The sequence below is a fragment of the Suncus etruscus genome, chromosome 14 (assembly GCF_024139225.1).
Source record: "Suncus etruscus isolate mSunEtr1 chromosome 14, mSunEtr1.pri.cur, whole genome shotgun sequence".
Taxonomy (NCBI): domain Eukaryota; kingdom Metazoa; phylum Chordata; class Mammalia; order Eulipotyphla; family Soricidae; genus Suncus; species Suncus etruscus.
The window spans coordinates 80240899-80264543 of NC_064861.1; the positions used below are offsets into that span (position 1 = coordinate 80240899).

At 50.8% G+C, this 23645-nt stretch overlaps 1 protein-coding gene across 1 annotated transcript in view; it reads left to right on the forward strand.

Annotated features, from left to right (window-relative positions):
• The first annotated feature begins 9253 nt into the window (after window positions 1-9253).
• The window catches only part of GPI (glucose-6-phosphate isomerase), a 28581-nt gene continuing 14189 nt past the window's right edge, over window positions 9254-23645 (forward strand). Inside the window, exons 1-9 of the mRNA XM_049786596.1 lie at window positions 9254-9433; window positions 10263-10353; window positions 10657-10725; window positions 12107-12226; window positions 18946-19029; window positions 19140-19286; window positions 19888-19959; window positions 20818-20862; window positions 22110-22163. Coding sequence (XP_049642553.1) covers window positions 9312-9433; window positions 10263-10353; window positions 10657-10725; window positions 12107-12226; window positions 18946-19029; window positions 19140-19286; window positions 19888-19959; window positions 20818-20862; window positions 22110-22163 — 804 coding nt within the window. The 5' untranslated portion in view covers window positions 9254-9311. The remainder of the gene's footprint in view (window positions 9434-10262; window positions 10354-10656; window positions 10726-12106; window positions 12227-18945; window positions 19030-19139; window positions 19287-19887; window positions 19960-20817; window positions 20863-22109; window positions 22164-23645) is intronic.

Sequence of the window (23645 nt, forward strand, 5' to 3'; positions counted from 1 at the left end):
CCCCTTTAGCAAGCACAGAATTTGCTACTGTGGTGGAAGCATTAAATATACACATTTAATGTATATACAAATATATGTATTAAGTATACTGTATATAATGTTCTATATATATTCAATAATTATACAATCAGGTCCAGAGAGACAGTACAGCAGGTGCTTGCACACGGCTGGCTGCCCAAGTCCAAAGCACCACAGTGTGACTAGGAAAGTTAAGTAAATAATATATAAATATATTTATATATTTTATATACTTATATAAATTTATATAATTTATATAATACATAATGTATATCAAATCATTATTTATTTTTATGTAATTTATATATAAACTATATATAATATATCAATTAAATATAAATTTATATATTTATATATATTCAAACTCAGTAGGTTTACAAGGAAGGCCGGGGCCACACCCAGAGGCAATAAAACTGCCCGAGACTCAGACGCAGCGCCGGCCCCGCCCACTCGCGTCCCCTCCCGCAAGCGCATGCGCACGCGCGCACAATGACCACAACCCCCGAGCATGCGCACAGGCACTCGCGTCCATCCCGGACGTGCGGATGAAGCCGTTAGCAGGTTCCTCTTCGCGCTCGTGCGCGCGCATCCGCCCCGCCCACCTGGACGTGCACGCCCCGCCGGGTTCACGCGCTTTCCTCCTGCCCTGGCCGACCCCGCCTCTCCCTGCCTCAGCTTACTGGGCACCACCCCTCGGGAGTGGGGTGCCCTCGGGTGCTAGCTAGCACCCGGATTCCTCAGAGTTGGAGGAGGCGCGGTCTCCTGGCCCTCGCCTAGCCTAGTCACGGTGATTCAGCATCCCTGGTGGGCGCTCCAGCTTGGGGTCAGAGTTCAGGAAATATCCTTGGGCAAATTGCATCCTTTGTCCGCCCAGTGGGCTCCTCTCCGCAGGCTTCGTCCCTGAATTTACCCCCCTATTCATCCACCTTTACCCCTCTGATTTGCAGGTCCTCAGTATCAAGTTCCTATTAAATCTTAATTAAACCTCGCTCCCAAAATGCCCCTGCCTCAATTTCTCCACCTGTAGAACTTAGAGCTGTGTTTCCCTTATTAGCTGTGCTCTTGCCCATTTTTCTTACCTCGTTGATCAACTTAATCCTATTTTCCTGGAACACTGTACCCTGTTAAATATCAACCAAATATAATAAAAACTGCGGTTGTTCACTTCCCATTGCAACCTGGTTCTTAGAAAATGACTGGATGGGGGCCCGGAGAGATAGTACAGCGGTGTTTGCCTTGCAAGCAGCCGATCCAGGACCAAAGGTGGTTGGTTCGAATCCCGGTGTCCCATATGGTCCCCCGTGCCTCCAGGAGCTATTTCTGAGCAGACAGCCAGGAGTCACCCCTGAGCACCGCCGGGTGTGGCCCAAAAACCAAAAAGAAAAAAAAAAGAAAGAAAATGACTGGATGGGCCAGCATTTGATATCTGGTACCCCATATAATTTCCCTGACCACTGAGTGCAGCACACAGCCAGGAATAATCCCTGAGCACTTCCAGTTGTGTCCCCTAACCTCTCAACACACACACACACACACACACACACACACACACACAATTTTGTAAAAGGGACCTGGTTCCCAAGACTGCACTAGACTCTGAAATCAAATCCTCATCATCAAATCCTGCATTGTGGAGTCTCTTCTCCAATCCTCACTCCCTTCTTCCACTTCAGACCCTCTCCAGAAGATGCCCTGCCCTGGGGCAGGGTCCCAAAACTGTGGTTAGCCAATTCACACTTCTAGCCCTATTCTTGCCTCCACTAGATCTTACCTGAGCTTTCCTGGCTCCCTCTGCCATGATTTGTACACAGGGGTCAAAATATCCATTATGGGGAAAATTATAAGAAGCTTATTTCATCATTTTTCTTTCTGTTTTGGGGGGAGGGGCTACACCTGGCAGTACTCGGGCGCTATTCCTGACTCTGCGTTCAGAAATTACTCCTGGCAGGTTTAGGAGACCATATGAAATGCTGAGAATCAGATTCACGTCGGCTGCATGCAAGGCAAATTACTTACCGCTGTGCTATTGCTCCAGTCCCCATCATCATTTTTTTAATATAAAAGATGGCCTCGTGTGGCTCCCACTCCAGCCTCTAGTAATCTGAGATGGCAACCTCACACTCTGCACCCCTATTCTGGAAGTTTCCACCCACTGCTCTCTACATACTTATTTATTTGGGGGGGGACACATCCAGCAATCCTCAGAGATTATTTCCGGTTCTGCACTTAGGGATTGCTCCTAGTGGTGCTTGGGGGAACATAAGGGATGCTAGGAATTGAAACCAGAACAGCTACGTGAACCCAGGTCAGTGCTCTGGCCCCAACACACTTTTTTTTTGGGGGGGGGGTCACACCCAGCGGTGCTCAGGGGTTACTCCTGGCTGTCTGCTCAGAAATAGCTCCTGGCCGGCACTGGGGACCATATGGGACACCGGGATTCGAACCAACCACCTTAGGTCCTGGATCAGCTGGCTGCTTGCAAGGCAAACACCACTGTGCTATCTCTCCAGGCCCCCCAACACACTTTTTAACTTAAACTCTTTATATTTGGATTCTCCACAGATTTTTTTTTACTTGGGTTTTGGGTCATACTGGCAACACTCAGAGGTAACTCCTGGATCTGCGCTCAGAAATCACTCCTGGCAGACTCAAGGGACTATATGGGATGCCAGGAATCGAACCACTGTCAGTCCTGGATTGGCTGCATGCAAGGCAAATGCCCTATTGCTGTGCTATCTCTCCGACCCCTCTCCACAGATTTTTTTTTTTTTTTTGGTTTTTGGGCCATACTCGGTGACTCTCAGGGGTTACTACTCCTGGCTATGTGCTAAAAAATTGCCCCTGGCTTGGGAGACCGTATGGGATGCCGGGGGATCGAACAGCGGTCCATCCTAAGTTAGCAAGTACAAGGCATACAATACACCCTGCCACTTGTGCCACCACTACAGCCCCTCTCCACAGATTTTAGACCCAGCAAAGGAGCCCAGGGTTAAATGGTGGCTGCAGCTTCCTGCTTTTGCAATTACTGTGGTCCTGTCCTTTTGAAATGCCTAATTCTTCGTCATTTATAAAGCAAGTGTCTTACCTGCTGTGCCATGGCTCTAGCCTTTATTTCAGGTTCTCTTAACTGTCTATCAGATGGGAAGAACAGAGGGTATCTCTGCTAGAGCTGTGAGGAGAGTTTCTTGGAAACTGATTCCAGTGCTCTGCCTAGAGGAAACTGGAGGAGCAATTATAGTTAGTAGAATATAGTAAGCAACGACAGTCAGGGCTTCAGATGATATATTCTTAGTTTGATCAAGTACTTTTTTGTTTTGCTTTTGTGTCACAGCTAGTTGTGTTCTGGGAATCTTTCCAGTATAGTGCTTGTGATGTAGTGCCCAGAATTGAACCTAGGATCCTACCTGTAATTCTTGTGCTTCAAGCCCTTTGTCCTAGCTCCCCAACCTTCAAATATATTTTGTGTTTTCTCTCCTATTTACCATGACTTACAGTCCTCCAGACAAGATTGTAGCTTTCCACTTGTATAGAAAAGCCATGTAGCTTTGGCATTTCTGAGTATCATTATCAAAATAGAATAGAGATATATGGAATAGTTGAAGTCGCTGGGGATCACAGACATGAAACAGGTACTTTAGCATGTCAAGTAGCATGCCAAGAAGACAGTGAAATATTCCCACATTTTTTGGGGGGTCACACCTGGCTGCACTCAGGGGTTACTCCTGGCTCTATGCTCAGAAATCGCTCCTTGCAGGCTTGAGGGACCATATGGGATGCCGAGATTCAAACCACCATCCTTCTACATCAAGGCCAACACCCTACCTCCATGCTATCTCTCTGACCCCTGTTCCCGCATTTTTTTTTTTTTGGTTTTTGGGTCACACCAGGCAGCACTCAGGGGTTACTCCTGGCTCCATGCTCAGAAATCACTCCTGGCAGGCTCAGGGGACGATATGGGATACCGGGATTCGAACCACCATCCTTCTGCATGCAAGGCAAATGCTCCATCTCCATGCCATCTCTCCGGCCCTAGCATTTTATATATGAGAAAAGGAATAAAGAAAGGCTGGGGGTCAGGGGCCAAGTGGTCTCAGATGCATTGGCAGGGAAATAAATAAGAACAAAACTGACTATCCAAGACGAAGTCAATGATAATAGAATCAAGGGACTTAAACTTTTTTTTTGGTTTTTTTTTTTTTTTTTTTTTTGGTTTTTGGGTCACACCCAGCAGTGCTCAGGGGTTACTCCTGGCTTTACACTCAGAAATCACTCCTGGCAGGCTCGGGGGACCATATGGGAAGCCGGAATTCAAACCACCATCATTGTGCATGCAAGGCAAATGCCCTACCTCCATGCTATCTCTTCGGCCCCAAGGGACTTAAACTTTAAAACCTAAACTCAAAGGGGTTTGTTATACTGGCGGGCCAGGGGGCAAAAGGTGGTGGTATAGGACGCACTCTGGGGCCACTGGTGGAGGAATGTTAACACTAGTGGTGGGAAGGGCCCTGACTCATTGTTTATGACTGGGTCCTCAAACTTTTTAAACAGGGGGCCAGTTCACTGTCCCTCAGACCATTGGAGGGTCTGACTATAGTAAAAACAAAACTTATGAACGAATTCTTATGCACACTGCATAGATCTTATTTTGCAATGAAGAAACAAAACAAATACAAATACAATATGTGGCCCGCGGGCCATAGTTTGAGGACCACTGGATGTGAAATTCAACTATGAAGGACTCTGTTGATCACAATTGTTTCAATAAAATATAATATTTTTTGTTTCTTTGGGGGGGCCACACCCGGTGATGCTCAGGGGTTATTCCTGGCTATGCTCTTAGAAGTCGCTCCTGGCTTGGGGGTACCAGATGGGATGCTGGGGGATCAACCTCGATTTGCCCTAGGCTAGCACTTGCAAGACAGACACGCATTATCTCTAGTGCCACCACTCCGGCCCCAATAAAATATAATATTTTTTTTAAAAAGAACAAGACAGTGAAGCAGCCAGAGAAATAGTACAGTGAGACAGTTGCCTTGATCATGGCCATAGCCAACTCAGGATCCTCAGCAACCATATGGTCCTCCAACTGACACCAGGAATAATTCCTGAGTGCAGAGCCAGAAGTAACTCCTGAGCATTGCTAGGTGTGGTCCAAACCCTCTCGCCACCCCCACCCCCAAATGAAAAGCTGTGGAGTTCTTCTGCTGGCACCCAAGAGCCAAGAAAGGCCCATTTGACTAGATCAATGCTCATGTCAAATGCTATCAGGGCAGTAGTCCAAGAAGGAAAAGAGTGCCTTCTCTTCCCAGCAGTTCTGGGCACAGACAACTATGTTTGCCACGATCTCCAAAATATCCAGCTAGACTGGGGCCAGAGCTACAGCACTGCAGGTAAGCTGTTTGCCTTGCCCACAGCATCCCACATGGTCCCCAGAGCCTACCAGGAGTAACATCTGGGAACAGCCGGGGTATGGTCCAAAAAAACAAAAAACAGAAACAAAAAGATCCAACTTGAGGTTGGAAAGAGATTATAGTGTGAGTGAAGGCAGTCTTGCATCCTGTCAACCCCAGTTTAACTCTTCAGTGCCACATATTGTCCCCCAGAGTGGCAGGACTCACTTCTGAACCCAGAGCCAGGAATAGGATTTGAGCACCACTGGATGTGACCCAATTCCCCCCCTCCAATAGAATCTACTAGAAAAAAGAAAATTCATGACTCCAGTGAGGCTGCTGTCATCTGAGGACTCATGGGCCAAATGTATGTTGGGATAATGACTCCTGAGCCTGCCGTTCCCATTGGGTAGTGTTCAAAGGCGCATGGCTTAGGGCCAGAAGAGCTGTTCTGTGCAGGCAAATAACTGGCTTGGTCAGGAGACTCATCAGAGGGCTTCTTGGCACTGACAGGCAACTAACAACTGACAACTGGCAACTCCAGAGTTGGGACCAGGGAGATAGCTCAAAGGGCTGCGTTCCAAGGTCCCCTGAACACTGCCAGGAAAGCCACACCTGCACACTGAGCCAGGAGAATACCCCAGCAGTGCTGGTATGACCCCAAAACCAAATAAAAATATTGATAATCATAAATCTCTACAATTGGCAGTTGACCCAAAGCTACTCTGGGCAAATAAAGGTGGGGTAGTCAGAGTTGTTCACTGCAAAGGTCTGGGATTGTTATTTAATCTGTGACCATTCATTTTTCTTTTACTCATTTTTTGTTTGTTTGCTTTTTGGGTCACACCCAACTGTTCTCTAGAGTTTACTCATGGCTCTGTACTCTGGGCTCACTCCTGGCTTAGGGCACCACATGCAATGCTGAGAATCAATCCTGGGTTAGCTGTGTACATTCATACTATCTCTCCACCCTCTTTTCCTTTTTACCCTTTTATTTACTTAGGGGGGTATTTGGGCCACAAATAGCCCAGCTGTGCTGAAGGGCTACTCCAGATTCTGTGCTTAAGGAGTCATTCTTGGTGGTGCTGGGGGGATTCTATGCAGTTCCTGGAATCAAACCATGATCAGGGGCTGGAGAGATAGCATGGAGGTAAGGCGTTTGCCTTTCATGCAGGAGGTCATCGGTTCAAATCCCAGCGTCCCATATGGTCCCCCGTGCCTGCCAGGAGCAATTTCTGAGCCTGGAGCCAGGAATAACCCCTGAGCACTGCCGGGTGTGACCCAAAAACCACCAAAAAAAAAAAAAAAAAAAAAAAAACCATGATCAGCCACATTTAAAGCAAGCATCCTTGAGAGGAGGTAAAATGAGATGCTCATTACCCTTTCAGAAACAATATCGCAAACCACAATGTTTAAAAATAAAAAGGGACGGGGCCGGAGAGATAGCATGGAGGTAAGGCGTTTGCCTTTCATGCAGGAGGTCATCGGTTCAAATCCCGGCGTCCCATATGGTCCCCTGTGCCTGCCAGGAGCAATTTCTGAGCCTGGAGCCAGGAATAACCCCTGAGCACTGCCGGGTGTGACCCAAAAACCACAAAAAAAAAAAAAAAAAAAGGGAGAGATATTGAGTGAGAGAGAGAAGAGAGAGAAAAGAAGGAAAATGCCATTGAGGAAGGCAGGGAGGAGGGCAGGAGGGAAACTGGGGACATTGGTAGCAGGAAATGTGCACTGGTGAAGGGTGTTGGACATTGTATGACTGAAATTTAATTCTGAACAACTTTGTAATATGATGATTCAACTTAAAATTTTATCCAAAAAAATAAAGATGCAAAGAGTTGAGCACACACACACACACACACACACACACACACACACACACACACACACACACACACATACACACAGAGAGAGAGAGAGAGAGAGAGAGAGAGAGAGAGAGAGAGAGAGAGAGAGAGAGAGAGAGAGAGAGAGAGAGAGAGAAAAGCAAGCACTTGTACTAACTCTCTGACCTCTTCCTTCTTCCCCGCTTTCTTTCCTATGCCATGGGTGGAACCCAGCACCTTCCACATGCTAGGAAAGCAATCACCTGCTGAATCATCTTCTGGCCTGTGAATATTTCTTTAGTCTTTCACTTGTCCATTTCCTTTTTCCTCATTTTTTTGGGGGTGAAAATCTCCCCCCAAAATTCAGGAGTCCCCTTCCTATGATCATTGACCAACCAGGCCTGTGGTTCAATGCTAAGAGTCAAAGATTGTGGAACTATTCAGTCCTCCTGGAGATGGCGATTACCAACTCACCACAGGGTGCTGGAGCCTCAGGGTGGGTAACCGCATGAAGCTGGGTTTGCAGGGGCCAGAAAACGAAAATGGGAGCTACAGTACCAATCTTACATGTAGTCAACCTTGGTTCTATCCCTGGCACCCCATATGGTTCCCTGAGCCCCACCAGGAACCATTAGTAAGCCTTGAGCACAGCCAGGGGTACTACTGGCTGTGGCCCCAATCAAAAATTATTATTATTATTGTTGTTGTTGTTAATAAAAACACCTTGACATGTGGCTGGGGTAAAGTTCAACTGTACTGCACTTATATGAGGCCATTAGTTTCATCCCTGGCACTGCAAAAGAAACAGACTGGGGCCTAAGGGATAGTGCATCGGGTAAGGCTCTGGCCTTGAATGTTGACAAACCACCATTGCATTTATCTCTGAGCCCTACCAGGAATGACCCCTGAGCGCAGAGCTAGGGGTAAAGCCTGGACACTGCTGAGTGTGGCCCAAACCTTATTCCCAAACAACAACAAAAATTGAACACTTCCCCCAAGTCAGACTCACTTCTTCGCCTTTGAACAAGCTTTGGCTCAACAGTCACCTAAGATCCACAAGGAAGATGATTCCAAGGTCTGGAGTCTACTTTGATCCCAGCAGCTAGCATGAAGAGGCAGTAGTAGGCCCTGCACTGTGTGTTTGGACGCCATCCGGCTGTGCTCAGGACTTACTCCTGGCTCTGTGGCCAGAATTCATTCCTGGTAGGGCTCAAAACCAGGTTGGCAGAGTGCAAGGCAAGTGCTTTATTAGCTATTATCTCTCCAGTCCTCTGCTTTAGTTTTATTAACAGCATCGACAGATCACACATATTTGGGGGGTCTTCAGGGGAGCTTTTCAGTCTGTTCTTGATAGGGGCGGGAAATCATTCCCAAATTCTCAGCGAACTGAAGAACTGGAGCAAAGGCCCAAAACTGTCATGCTATGGGGGACCACCAGGGCAGTGCCTGGAGACCTCCAAGGTTGGACCCGACCAGGGCAAACCCTAAATCTTACCTACCTCTCTCTCTTGCTTATGCATCGTGGGAGTGCTGCCTCACTACCTGTAGCATAGGAAGGGTTCACAGGGGTTGCATAAAAAGAATGAATGAGGGGCCAGAGCGGTGGCACAAGCGGTAAGGCGTTTGCCTTGCACGGGGTTCCATCCCCCAGCGTCCCATAGGGTCCCCCAAGCCAGGAGCGACTCCTGAAAGCATAGCCAGGAGTAACCCCTGAGCGTCACCGGGTGTGGCCCAAAAACCAAAAAAATAAATAAATAAAAATAAAACAAAAAGAATGAGAGAATAAAAAATTGCATAAGGAAGAGCGAGCCCGCGGAGCTCGGCCTGCCCCGCAGACGCGGCCAAGCAGAGCAGAGCAGAACAGCGGTATTAGGGGTCGATTCTTTGCAGGCCCCACAGCAGCGGGCGCTGCAAGGTCGCGGAGACCCGGGAATCGGGGCGGGGCGGAGGAGGGCGTGGCTTACGCGCATGGGCGTGACCACCGCCTGCGCCTGCGCCATAAAAGCCGGGGCGCCGCCCGCCCCCTTTTCCTCCCGGCCGGGCTCGCGCCTCCGTGTCCGTGCTCGCTGCCGCTCCCGCCATGGCCGCGCTCGCCCAGGACCCGCAATTCCAGCAGCTGCTGCAATGGCACCGCGAGCACGCCTCGGAGCTCAACCTGCGCTCCCTCTTCGAGCAGGACCCCGAGCGCTTCAGCCGCTTCAGGTGCGCGCTCGGGGTGTCGGGGCGTGCGGGGCGAGGAGGGCCCGGAGGTTGGGGTGCCAGGGGCCCAGGGCAATCCCGGGGGGGCCAGGCCGCGCTTCGTCCTTGACGCCTCCTTGAAGGTGCTCGCGGGAGGGCCGGGGGTGCTTAGTCACGCGGGGACACGCTCCCGCCCCCACTTTTCCAGGGCTTGAGGGGGCCCTTCCGCAGTGCAGGCAGGGGCGCTGTCCCCCTTGAAGACGCTGCTGCAGAGAGGGGGGCTCCCCGGCATGCAATAGTGGGTGGCCCCCGAGGATTGACTGATGGGGTAAGAGGAGGCGATGCAGGCTCCCACCCCCAATTTCTGCTGGGGAGGCTCGATCTGGAGACCTTGGAACGCCCAGGAAATAGAGGACTTGGAGAAGATTTTAGGGGGGCGGTTATGGGCTGGGCCTCCTCCTGCCCAGGTCACATACACTGGCTGGCTGGTGTGTGTGGGGAGGCAGGTCTGTGGCGCAGCTACAGGTCTCCGCTGGTGCCATCACCCGCCCTGTCTGTCATCCGGGCCCATCCCCGAGTATAGATGTTTCTGGGGTAACAGGGGGGCAGTGTCCCCTCCCCATCTCAGGCTTCCCATCCCCTCAGATCAGTCTTAGCAGAGGCTCAGCCCCTCTGGGAGGATGGCACCTTAGCAGGCCAACGTGACAGACGTGCCACCTCTGTGCCCACCAGGGGTGTGGCACCCAGAGGATGTTTTTTTTTTCTTTCTGGAAGCAGCTCCTCCTGCTGGGCTCTTTGGAAGCGCCTGCAGAGCCAGGGGTGGGTGGTCAGTGGCTTCTGCTATTTCTCACAGCTTGGACCTCAACACCAACAATGGGCATATCCTGGTGGATTACTCCAAGAACCTGGTGACGCAGAAAGAGATGCAGATGCTGGTGAACCTGGTAACGCTTCAATCCCCCCCAACCCCAGCCTATACACCCCCCCCCCCCCACCAAGCCTGGAACGGTTTTTGTTCCAGGCTGTGAATCTCAGGAACTGGCCCTTTGCAGTGCTTGGTTCAAGCCTGCCATCACCCCCACCCCTCAGCTGCACCTCCCAGAATCCTTCAGTGCTGGATGTCTGAGCAGGGAGGGGGGCACTGCCTGTTCCGATCACCCCACAGAAGCTATACCAACCCTCTGATGAGGGCTGGAACTCTGGGTGGCTCCTGTGGGTAAGGCCACGCCTCTGTCTTCTCTTCCCAGGCCAAGTCCAGGGGTGTGGAGGCCGCTCGGGACCATATGTTCAATGGCGAGAAGATCAACTTCACTGAGGTGAGCGGCCTAATGGACTCCTGACTGACTCCACATGCCTTCCGGGCCTCTTCCTGTCTGCCTACCTGTTCCTCTCATTAGCTGTGTCTTCCTCCTCTTAGGCAACACTTGCTTAATAGGGTGTGTCTTTCCCCAGACTGGCAGTCTCAGTGTAGTGTTGACTGCACAGGGAGAGGGTATCCAGCCTGCTCCAAGTGCCTTACTATCTCTCCAGTTCCCTTATTGAAAGTCGTCTTAGTGCAAAGCAAAACCTCGCTTTCGTGAAAAAAATGTTTTCCTTCTAAAATCTGCTTTCTCGGTGACAGCAAGAAGCAGCGGCAAAGCCAGTCCAGATGGATCTGTTCCTGGACTGCTTTTGGAGCTGGAGGCATCATAAATACTGTTTTCTGGGTCAGGGACATTGGTCAACAGACCTCTAAGCTTTGCATGCAAGAGAAGGTCCCAAGCACTGTCAGGAGACACTCCAAGCATGGAACCTAGACTATCTTTAAAGCACCTCTGGTGGATTGCCCAAAATAAAAAAATAAAGTCTTATCCTCCTTTTATACCTAAGGAGCCTGAGGCTCTGAGGTTCAAGTTACATTTTCAGAACCTCAATCTGTAAGAGACAGAGCCAGGATTTAAAACTCAGACCTGTTGGGGCCAGAGTGTAGCATAAGTGGTAGGGACAGACCTGGGTTCCATCCCTGGCATCCCATATGGTTCCCTGAGCCTGCCAGGAGCGATTCCTGAACACAGAGACAGGAGTAACCCCTGAGCATCACTGGGTGTGTTTTGGGGTGTGACCCCAAAACAACAAAACAAAAAAAACCCAAACAACTCAGATCTGTATTGCACTGCTGAACAAGTCAGAAGTTGCATTCAGGGAGGGCTTCCTGGAAAGTGCATTAGACCATGGAATGTGGCATGGTGGAAGTTGGGCACTGTCCCGGCATTGATGTATGCCACTTTGTGTGACCCATTTTTTTTCCCTGGACCTGTTGCTCTCAAGGGTTCTTTTGCTGACTTCAGCTTGATGGGCTATTCTCACAGCACAAGGCCAACTGCCTGGCACTTATCATGGGTAAGCGGGCCCAGTTGCTTTCCGGCAGCCTCATGGTACAGAGATGCTGTAATCGCATGTCTTGCTCCACATCCAGGGCACTAAATGCAAAAGGTTCCAGCAATTCCCTGTGCTCTCCCTGGGCAGAGGGGAGCTGCTTTAGGCTTAAAACCACTTAGTGCTTATCTCTGGCCTATTTTGTTACTCTACCTCTGCTCACTCATCTCCTTACTGGGCTTTTCACTCCTTGAGCACAGATGGGGTCTCAGAGACCCTCCAAAATGGGTGATTTTCCCCTGGCTGCCCAGAACGGGATCCTCAACCCTACCTCACCCCCAGGATCGTGCGGTGCTTCATGTGGCCCTGCGGAACCGCTCCAATCGCACCATCTTGGTGGACGGCAAGGATGTGATGCCGGAAGTGAACAGGGTCCTAGAGAAGATGAAATCCTTCTGTCAGGTAAGCGGGCACCTCTGGAAGGCTGGTATGTGTGAGGGAATCAGGAAACTGAGTTCGGGAACTCTGCTCAGAGGTGGGACTCAGGCGCTCCAACCTTAGAGGTTCTGCTGACCTCGGGGCTCCTGCCCTGTACTCAGGGAACCCCACTGACCATGGAGCAGCCCCTTTCTGAGCTTAGACTTTGGCAGGTTCAGAGTGACAATCTGGCCAGTGACATAGGCCTGAAAAGAGAAATGAGGCCTGACAGCCTGAGCTTTGTTTCTGACTTGCCCTTAGTCCTGTGCTGAATCTAGAAGCAGGTAAAGTAGAAATGGGCTGAAATACATGTGGCTGTACTCAGCAACTCCCACTGAACCTTCTAAAGTTCCTCGAGTCATTTCCTCACCTCCTTCTCAGTATGTTGGGTCTCACCTATGGAAGCCTGCATGAGTTTTCCACTCAGCTCCTGTAGCTGGTCTGTACCTGGCGATATAGAAGGCTCCTCATGGTCAGCATTGGTGGGTGAGCTCTGCCTCCTTTCCCCGAGTCTGGCTGCAGAAATGCTCTTGAGGCCAGCCAACGGTGTTTCCATAGCAACTTGTCAGGCCTGGAGTCCAAGGGTAATAATGTCTGTGGGAACAGTTACCAGCCCGCCTACGTGTGCGTCATCATCTGGGCTCTGGTCACCTTGTTCCTGTGAACGATAGGCTCCCACGTGTAGCTGCTGGGCAAAGTCTGGCTGCTTTGGTCAACGCCATTTTCAGACCTGAGACCATAGGAAGTGATCCTGGTAGCCATGTGTGGCTGATGAAGGCTTGGATGCTGGTGGGACTCTAGATTCCACAGTGTAAAGTGGCAACCAAATGTCAGAGCTGACATTTCTAGACTGTGCTGTGGTGTTCCACTCAGATGGATCCTTGTATGCCAGACTGGCTGTGTAGGGAGCATGGCACCAGCCACCAGGAGCTGCTGGCCGCAAAGACTCCCTCACAGCTGCTGGGAGTACCTGACTCAGGCTGATGGGCTTTTTATAGCTCACAGAAGCTGCTGATTTGCAGTAATTTAGGGCTGACAGGCCGGAGAGATAGTACAACAGATAGGGCTTTTGCCTTGCACACAGCTCACCCGGGTTCCATTCCTGCCATTGCATTTGGTCCCTCAAGCCCAGCCTGGATCCTGGGTGATTACACAGAGCAAGGAGTAAGCCCTGAGCACTGTCAGGTGGGACCCTTAAACCAAAATTAATGACTTGGGGGTCATTAGGAAAACTTCCCAAGTGTTCACCAACAGGCTAAAGAGACAGTACAGCAGGGAAGATGAAGGCTTTGTACACTGTTCACCCCAGTTTCATTCCAAGCACTGCCAGGAATGATCTCTGAGCACAGCAGCCCGGAGTATACCTGGAGCACCATCAACTGTGGTGCACAAGAAAAGAGTTCAACCAAGATTGGGTGAGGACCAAAAACACAAACAACCCAGGCCTCCTTTATCAGAAGTCTAATCAGTATTATAGTGGGATCCGGGATCCCATTAAGAATGAAAGAGCTGGGGCCAGAAAGATAGCATGGAGGTAAGGCGTTTGCCTTTCATGCAGAAGGTCGTCGGTTCGAATCCCGGTGTCCCATATGGTCCCCCAAGCCTGCCAGGAGCAATTTCTGAGCATGGAGCCAGGAGCTTGAGCACTGCCGGGTGTGACCCCAAAACCAAAAAAAAAAGTGATGATAAACATTTTGGGGCTGGAGAGATAGCATGGAGGTAAGGCATTTGCCTTTCATGCAGGAGGTCATCGGTTCAAATCCCGGTGTCCCATATGGTCCCCCGTGCCTGCCAGGAGCAATTTCTGAGCCTGGAACCAGGAATAACCCCTGAGCACAGCCGGGTATGACCCAAAAAAAAAAAAAAAACCCACAAAAAAAAAAAAAATGAAAGAGCTGGGGCCAGAGCAGTGGCGCAAGCAGTAAGGCATCTGCCTTGCTTATGCTAGGCTAGCTTAGGACGGCACCCCATATGGTGACCCAAGCCAGGAGCGATTTCAGAGTGCATAGCCAGGAGTAACCCCTGAGCACCACTGGGTGTGGCTCCGCCCCCCCCCAAAAAAAAAGAATGAAAGAGCTAATGGGGCTGGAAGATAGCACAACAGGTAGGGCATTTGCCTTGCATGTGGCCATCAGGCCATATAATCTCCTGAGCCTATTAGAAGGAATTTCTTGGTGCAGAGCCAAAAGTAACCCCTGAGCACCCCTGGGTGTGACCCAAAACCAAAAAAAAAAAAAGAAGAAGAAGAAGAAGAAGAAGAAGAAAAGAATTAGAGAGCTAAGAGCGCACCAACCTGCCAGGAGAATTAAGGTATACTGATACTGAAAAGGGAAGTTAACAAATTGAGGTGTGCTGTAACCCTCCCACCCATCTGTTCAAATATGGAGGATGTAGTTTAGTACAGTTTCCTCTCTGGACTTCAGTGATGAAATCCAGGCTTGAACACCAGACCTGTTTTTTTCTGTATGTTCCCTGTTGCAGTTGATTTTTTTCCTATTATATAAAGAAATATTCTGGGCCTTACTGGTTTGAGAAAAGGACATGTTCAATCTTGTAGCAACTCAGTTCAAAATTTAGCACCTGGGCCAGAGTGATATAGCACAGTGTATTTGGCTGACTCAGGACAGAACTGGGTTTGATCTCCGGCATCCCTTATGGTCCCCAGAGCCTGCTAGGAGCGATTTCTGAGCACAGAGCTGTAACTTCTGAGCGCTGCTGGGTGTGGCCCATAAAACAAAACAACAAAAATTTAGAACCTATGGAGCCAGAATGGTAGTGCAATGGGCAAGGCGCTTGTCTTGCATATGGCCAATTCCCCGCACCCTATATGGTCCCCTAAGCCATGAGATGGTGATGTCCACACAATGTGGCCCAAGGTTCATCTCACGGTTGGCTATGGGGGCTGGGAATCTGCTCCTGAGGACACAAACCTTTTGGCTGTGGGGACCTGCTCTCCTGCTGGTGTATTTACATGACAGCTGGCTTCCTGGAGACAGCAATACTAGAGTGGGGGCAGAGGCCTCCAGGTCTTTTATGGGGGAGTGGTGCAGGGTGGGGGTTTACTCCTGGCTCTGCAGACTCCATGTGTGGTATGTGGCGCAGGGGGTGGGAGGTAAAAGTGGAACCTGATCTGCCTGGGGGAACAAGGCAAGCTCTGACCCACTGTGGTGCCCCTTCAGCCCCTCCAGGTCTTTTCTGACAAAGCCTCTGATTTCTCTGAAATGCTCTGAGGACCCCAGTGGGCAGAGCTGAAGCAGGGTTGCCCACAGGACTCACAAAACTAGACAGGGGGCCAGAGAGATAGCATGGAGGTAGGGCCTTTGCCTTGCACGCAGAAGGACGATGGTTCGAATCCCGGCATCCCATATGGTCCAAATTGCCAGGAGCGATTTATGATCGTAGAGCCAGGAATAACCCCTGAGGGCTGCCAAGTGTGACCCAAACCCCCCCCCAAAAAATAAATAAAACTAGACAGATGGAGAGAAAAGCAGGGGGCCAGGAGATCACAGCCAACATTGCACATTTATGGTCTCAGAGCAGCAGTCACTAGAAGAACAAGGACCACAGACCTCTATGCTAATCTAACTAGGCTAAGCTCTTGCATATCAAAGGGTCTCTGAATTTAGGGACCTGATTGCTGGGACAAAAGACTAATCAGTTGGTCTCCGGGGATCTGTCCTCTGGGAGAAGAAATGGAAATAAAGCTGTTGCAGGACCCCTGCTGAGGCAGCTGGCTGGCTTTCCGGATTTAAAGGTTCCATAAACCTTCGCCTCAGCTTATCTGATTTAACCCTTTGTTCCCAGCTTGCCCTTTTATTGGTCAGGTCAGCTCTAGTCAAGGTGGGGGCTCCACTGGACCTGGATGGCTGGGAACCAGCGTGTGTACTGGCTATTGCAGTTAGCCTGTCTCTGAGCTAGAACCGGTGACTCACCATTAGCTGGAATCTGACCTGCACCCTCCAGGTTAGGTACCTGCACTTCCTCCTGCTGCTGCACCAGTTCCTTATGGTCTAAAGACATGACCTTGCAACAAGCAATAGTTGCATTGGTAGTTGAGACATAGTCTCTTTCTCTTCCTCTCCCTCTCTCTCTCCCTGCCCCTCCTCTTCCTCTCCCTCCTTTCTCCCCCTCCCCTGGCTTTACTTCTCTCTCTTTTTTTTAGAAAAACATGTTGCATATTTTAATAAATAAGTTGAGTTCAAAGACTGAAGTTGATCGTCCAAATAGCCACTTCAATGAAGCATGAGATTAAATCAAAGATATAGAAGGCAAGGGGAACAAATAAAAAATAATTATACAGGGGCTGGAGAGATAGCATGGAGATAGGATGTTTGCCTTGCATTCAGGACAGTGGTTTGAATCCTGGTCTCCCATAAGGTCCCCCAAGCCTACCAGGAGCGATTTCTGAGTGTAGAGCCAGAAGTAACCCCTGAGTGCTGCTGGGTGTGACCCAAAAACCAAAAAAAAAATATGTATATATATATATATATATACAATGGAATGATGCAGGTAACATATATATATTGTAAAATTTAAGGCAATAATTAAAATTATCAAATCAACTTTACTTCTCAATCCATAGAGCAGCAGGGCCTAGTTCTAGTTCTCCTTCTCCCACCCTCCCCACCAGGTAGATAGGGAAGGGCCCCCATAGCAATACTAAAAGCACCTAGTCTAACAACATGGGCTTAGCAATAGCACAGTGAACTTGCCTTGCACTCTGCCAACGTGGGTTCAATCATCAGCATCCCATGTTGTCCCCCTAGCTTGCTAGAAGTAATTTCTTTTTTTTTTTTTTTTTTTTTTGGTTTTTGGGCCACACCCATTGACGCTCAGGGGTTACTCCTGGCTATGCGCTCAGAAGTTGCTCCTGGCTTGGGGGACCATATGGGACACCGGGGGATCGAACCGCGGTCCGTCCAAGCTAGCGCAGGCAAGGCAGGCACCTTACCTTTAGCGCCACCGCCCGGCCCAAGTAATTTCTTTTTTTTGTTTGTTTTAGTTTTGGGGCCACACCCAGCAGTACTCAGGGGTTACTCCTGTCTCTGCACTCAGAAATCACTCCTGGCAGGCTCAGGAGACCGTATGGGATGCCAGGGATCGAATCTGGGTTTTCCGTGGGTCAGCTGTTTCAAGGCAAATGCCTTACTGCATGCCATCAGGTCAGCCCCCTCAGAAGTAATTTCTGAGTGCAAAATTGGGAGTAACACCTGAGTGCCATCAGGTATGGGGTGGGGGAAACTACGGTCTGGTAATAGCTTTACCTGAGCAGATCCAGAGAAGACTGGGACACCCACTCTGGGAGAAGCTCTAGCAGGGATGAAGGATAGTGCTAAAAGTAATTCTTGAGCACCAAATAGCAATGCCACTGGGATTGCATTGGACATGTCAGGTAGTGCAGGAAGCCATGTCTCAGGCCCTGGAGGCACAAAGTATCTACCCTCACTTATCCAACATACAGCAGTGAATTGGGCTAGGATAAGGGTACCCCTTTCTGACAGTGGGGGGGGGTGCTAGTTCAGTGATAGAGCTCCATCGCAGGATTTAGTACCCGGCACTTCAGAAAAAAAATTTTTTTTGTTTTTGTTTTTGTTTTTTTGGGCCACACCCGGCGGTGCTCAGAGGTTACTCCTGGCTGTCTGCTCAGAAATAGTTCCTGGCAGGCACGGGGGACCATATGGGACACCGGGATTCGAACCAACCACCTTTGGTCCTAGATCGGCTGCTTGCAGGGCAAATGCCGTTGTGCTATCTCTCCGGTCCCAGAAAAAAAAATTTTTTTAAAGATTATGGGAAATTTTCCCAAGTGCTTGGTCCAAAGTAAGTATCAGCCCAGTAGCTCATGGTGGTAGTTGCTTTGCTAGGGTTCAGTCTCGGATCTATCCTTTCAGCCTCTCTATGTGACACACAGCCTGTCTCTGTGACCACACAGCTCTGAAATGTTGGTGTCCAAGACCTCCTCTTCCAGAGTATTTTCTTTGTCCCTTCCAAACTGTAAGGTCTTTAATTAGGCTTATGGGGAACTTGCAGTAATTTTTAGACTTTCAGTTTCCTTTATTTACTTGATGGCCAGGGATTAAGCCAAACTCAGCAATGTTCAGAAGGATCATGTGGTACCAGGGATTGAACTGGTGTTCACCATATGCAAGGCAAGTTCTTTACCCCCTACACTGTCTTTCTAGCCTCTTATATTTATATAAAATTCTATATATATTTTTGGCGAGTTGGGAGCCATACCCAGCGGTACTCAGGGACAATTCCTGACTCAGTGCTCAGGACACTGTAGAATGCACGGCAAGCACCTTACCCTCTGTCCCATCCCACCCTCACTCCATCATCTCTGCAGCACCCTGCTTGGTTGTGCATGGAGGTAGGGAGAAAGTTGTCACCCTAGGGGCTAGTAGAGGTTTGTCTCATATTATTGTCTGCTCACAGATGGGTCTCTGGGAATTGGTAGCTCATATCTCCCAGCCCCCAGATGCAGGGTGTTCTGCTGGGAGGTCACGCCTGTTGGACCAATCAATTCTGCTAATGTTACAGTGAGGTGGGGTATCTCGCTTTGCAAAGGACAAAGTTGAGTCTGGGCGTGAACTTGGCGAGGAGCTGCACTTGAAGGTTCAGGAAGCTCCCACTAGAGCTGGGAGAAGGCAGAAGGGTGCAGAAGCAGCTGTTGCTAACTCATGCCATGTCCCCTCTCATGCCAGCGTGTCCGGAGCGGAGATTGGAAAGGCTATTCGGGCAAGGCCATCACAGATGTCATCAACATCGGCATTGGTGGCTCCGACCTGGTGAGGCAGGGCTACCAGAGGTTGGGGTGGGATCCCCCACAGCCTGTGGTCCTCCAGGGATACCACCTTGCAGACTTCACTTCTCATGGTGTTTACTGTCCCCCCAACAGGGACCTCTCATGGTGACTGAAGCACTGAAGCCCTACTCTTCTGGGGGCCCCCGAGTTTGGTTCGTCTCCAACATTGATGGATCCCACATTTCCAAAACTCTGAGTGGCCTGAACCCAGATACCTCCCTGTTCATCATTGCATCCAAGGTACAGGCCAGGGACCCAGCCTTGTGTGTCTGGTGTGGGAGACACAATGGGTGTCGGGGCGCTCCTAAGTTTGGCCACTGGACACCACCCCAAATGTTGACCAGGATCCTGTTTGTATCAGCCCAGCAATGTGCCCCCGGTCTGGCCACATGGATCCAAGAATCTGGATCTTCAGCCCGCCACCTACCTTTGGCCCTCCTATCCACTCCCATCTTCTCAGAAACCTGCCCCTGTTTGCCTCTTCCATCCAGACCTGTGTTCCTATAAAGTAGGATTCTGGTCATTGTCCTGATGCCTTATTTGCTCACATCAAGGCACCAGGAAAAGTTGCATCTTGAGTTGTGAGCCAAAGGAGAAGGCCACAGTGGGCCCTGAGGAGCTGTAGGCATGGGGTGGTAACAGGAGGCACTGCAGCTGGTCTGGACTTTTCCTTCCATGACTATACAGTCTCCCAAGAGTGTAGCTTCCATGTACTGACTAGCCCCTATGGTGGCCTTGTGGCAGTGGAAGTGGACTGTCACTGTCCCTGGGACTCCTTAGGGGCAGAGGGGCCTGGCTGGGGGTGCCATGCCTGACCAGCTGCCCTGCCCTCTGCCTGCAGACTTTCACCACCCAGGAGACCATCACCAATGCAGAGACGGCCAAGGAGTGGTTCCTCCTGTCAGCCAAGAATGTGAGTCCTTGGGGCCAGAGCGACAGCACAGCTAGTAGGGTATTTGCCTTGCACATGGCTGATTTGGGTTCGATTCCCGACATCCCATATGGTTCCCCGAGCCTGCCAGGAGTAACCCCTGAGCGCTCCTGGATGTGGCCCCAAAACAAAACAAAACAAAAGAATGTGAGTCCTAGGGATCAAGTGGTGCCCCAAAGCCTGATTTCTCCTGATGTTGGCATCTGGGTGACAGCTTTTCCTGCATTAAACATTTGACTTTTTGAACCCTAGACATGCCAAGCATGGCAGAATCTGCTCTAACCATCTGACCCCTCCTCTATCTTTGTTTTTAATGGTGGTGGATTTGGTCCTAACCCAGCAGTACTCAGCAGTACTCAGAGTTTCCTCCTGGCTCTGTGCTAAGGGGCCACTCCTAATGATGTTTAGGGGACTTCTTACAGTATTGAACAGGGTGGGCTACATGCCAGGCAGGTGCCTTTCACTCATGTTTTCTCTTCTAAAGGCCCCTTACCTCTCTGAGGTCCCTCTATGCCCGGTTGCATCCACTTTACAGAAGAAGGTCAGCCCAGGGCCTCATGTGTTTTGAGGAGTTAAAGACTGAACCCAGGGCTCCAATCCTCTGAACCAGTCCTCAGCCCTTTTCTTCTTGTTATCAGATTCCCCAGAACCTCGAAACCAGAAACAGTGGGCACTGGAAAGGTGGGGAGGGGTTCATTTATTTTCCGTGGATGACTCCCAGGATGGTTTATTGTGATGTGACTCTCTTTCTCTCTCTCTCTCTCTCTTTGTCCTCTCCCCTTCTCCCTCTCTCTCCCTTTCCCCTTTCTCCTTCCCCTTTCTCCCGCTTTCCCCTTGTAGCCTGCTGCTGTTGCGAAGCACTTTGTTGCTCTGTCTACCAACACGGTGAGTGTCCCTGTGGGTTCCCTGTCTGTTTCTAGCAGGACTGGGCTACACCAAGGTCATGACCTTTCACCATGCATGACCTGGCCTTTGGTTCTAGGGCCAGAGGCTCTGGGCTCTGTCCATGAGGTAGAGGTACCTCTTGCCTGTGAGGGTCAGTTCAGCACTGGTCTTATCTGTGATGTCCCATTTCTCTGGCCTCCCACACATCTCTCCCACCTCCCCCATATATCTCCCTTGTCCCCCACATCTCTGCTGTCAGCAGGTTCATGTTAACCCATCTTTTTCTGGGGGTGCCTGAGATCCATAACCTGCAACACTTCTGACATCCTCAGCCACCTCCCAAACAGGGCCTTCTAGATAGAAGGGGAGCATATCCTGTCTCCTCAAATAAGCAAGGGATGGGGTGACATTTTGCTCAAGGTATCATTGCTTTGGGGATGAGAAACCAGTGAGGACTGAGACTGGGGGTTAACTCAGGCCAGAACCCAGCCACAGGCTTCTTAGCAGTCCCCTCTGGCCTATGCACACCCACCAGGCTGACCCAGAGCTGGGAGTGGGTCCAGCTCTTCCACCCCCTCTTTCCTTCTTTCTTTCTTTTTTTTTTTTTTTTTTGGTTTTTGGGCCACACCCTGTGACGCTCAGGGGTTACTCCTGGCTATGTGCTCAGAAGTTGCTCCTGGCTTCTTGGGGGACCATATGGGACGCCGGGGGATCGAACCGAGGTCCGTCCTAGGCTAGCGCAGGCAAGGCAGGCACCTTACCTCCAGCGCCACCGCCCGGCCCCTCTTTCCTTCTTTCTCTGCCTCCTCGCAGCCTAAACTGGCATCTGGGCATTTGAGCATCTCCTCCTGTAGGGTCTGGGAAAGGTATTACTGACCCATGTGCCCCAGAAACCAGATCACCCTAGGACTGGGCTGTGTCACCCCTAAAGGCTTTCTGGAGTACAATCACTGTCCCTGGTAACTGAAGCTGGACCTAGTACCTGGCCATATGTCACTTGCCTGCTGCCAGCCCTCAGCTCCCAGTTCCCACTTCCTGTCGGTGCCAGTTCCCGGGACCTGAGGGACTGTGTGGGTCACTCTAGTAGAGTGTGATGGCCAAGTCCTGGCGCTGAGGTGGGCTTGGCATGCACCAGGCCACTGAGGGGGGCAGCTTTAAATCCCTGCCCTCACCCTGACTATCTCAGCCTTGCCTCCTGGGCTCTCCTCTCCCCACCCAGCTAACATCACTTCCTTCTCCCTTTTTAGACCAAAGTGAAGGAGTTCGGAATTGACCCCCAAAACATGTTCGAGTTCTGGGATGTAAGTAAAGGCACCTATTGGTGCCGGTGGCTCTGGTGCCTTTGGCCGAGCCTGTGATCACTGACCCCAGGGCAAGGGGCGTGAGGTCAGAATCATGCCTGGCTTTGGAAAAAGTAGGTAGCTCAGGCCCTGAGGCCTTAGGGTGGGGAGGTGCTGTAGCATTAGGATGAGAGCTCCACTTACTTCCCCAGGGACAGTCTAGAATTTTGAGGCCCCACTGACAGCACCCCTGGAGTCACCAGGTCGCCCCACCCCCCTCACTTGGTGCCAGGCTGAGCTATTTCCGTGGTGACCTTTCTCCAGACTGTAGCCACAATCTGTAAAGGCCAAGGGGCAGGATGAAGCAGAGGGAGGGGCCAGGCCAGCCCTGCTGGGGCCTTGCCCAGAGCCAGCCACTGGCACCACATAGACTCCTGGTGGTGGACCTGGAGCAGGGAGCAGTTTTCTTCACAATCCTGAGCATAGCAGTGGTGTGGCTGGGTTGCTCAGATGCTCTAAGTGCCAAAGAGGTCTTGGTCCCATTTTGGTCCTCTAGCTGGGCTTTTTGCAGGCACTCAAACTAGAAACCATTTGGGATGGGGGAGTCATAGGACATCCAGACCTTTAGAGTTGCAGGCCCCATGCCTCTGCCCTGTGCTGAGTGAACTTTGTTCTAGGAAGGCACTAGCTCTGTACCCTTGGAAGAACTGACAGTCACTCAGATCTGTTAGGCATCGCTGTCTCCCCAGACGATGCAGCTTCTAACAAGTGTGGCCTCCTCATAAAGGAGGGGGCACCTGCCTCCCTACTGCCACACTCTGGTGCCCTAGCAGGTGTTGGCCTGAGGCAGCCGAGCTGTGGCTTCTCCTGGTCCTGACTACTCAGCATGCAGTGGTGGGCCCTAGGCCTGGCAGAGGGTGGGTGCAGACATGGGCTGTGACAGGCGAGATGCCCAGGTGCCAGGCTGGCTCGGTGGGGGTCTGTGCTAATGGAGACTATGACGGGTCCTGCCAAGCACTGAGGGTGTGTGATGGGTACAGAAAGGTGAAGGAGGCGTCTCTGGAGCCAGGGGCAGGAACAGATAGAGAGCCTAGTGCCAGGGCCCACAGGTGAGAGAGAGGAGACAGGCAGACTGAGAGAGATAGCTCTGGCTCTGAGAGACAGGTGCAGGTAGGTGCGTGCAGCGTGGGCTGTTGGCGCCAGTCATGGCACAGCTGTGTGTGCTGCCACCAGACTGGGGGCGCGCAGGGTTCGGCTGTCAGCACTCTCTGGAGCAGTTGTGACAAGTAAGGTGTGGAGAAACAGGACGGGTCAGGTGAGTTTGCACCAGGAGCCCAGCCAGGACAGGTAAAGGTGCAGAGGCAGAGCCCCAGAATCCTGTGAACGTGGGGACCAGTGCTGGCACCAGCTCTGTGAGGTGAAGTCTAGTCTGAGATGAAGTCTAGCCCTCAGGCCTCTGATGGGTTTGGAACGCGATGATGGAGCAGTCGTGCGTGGATCATG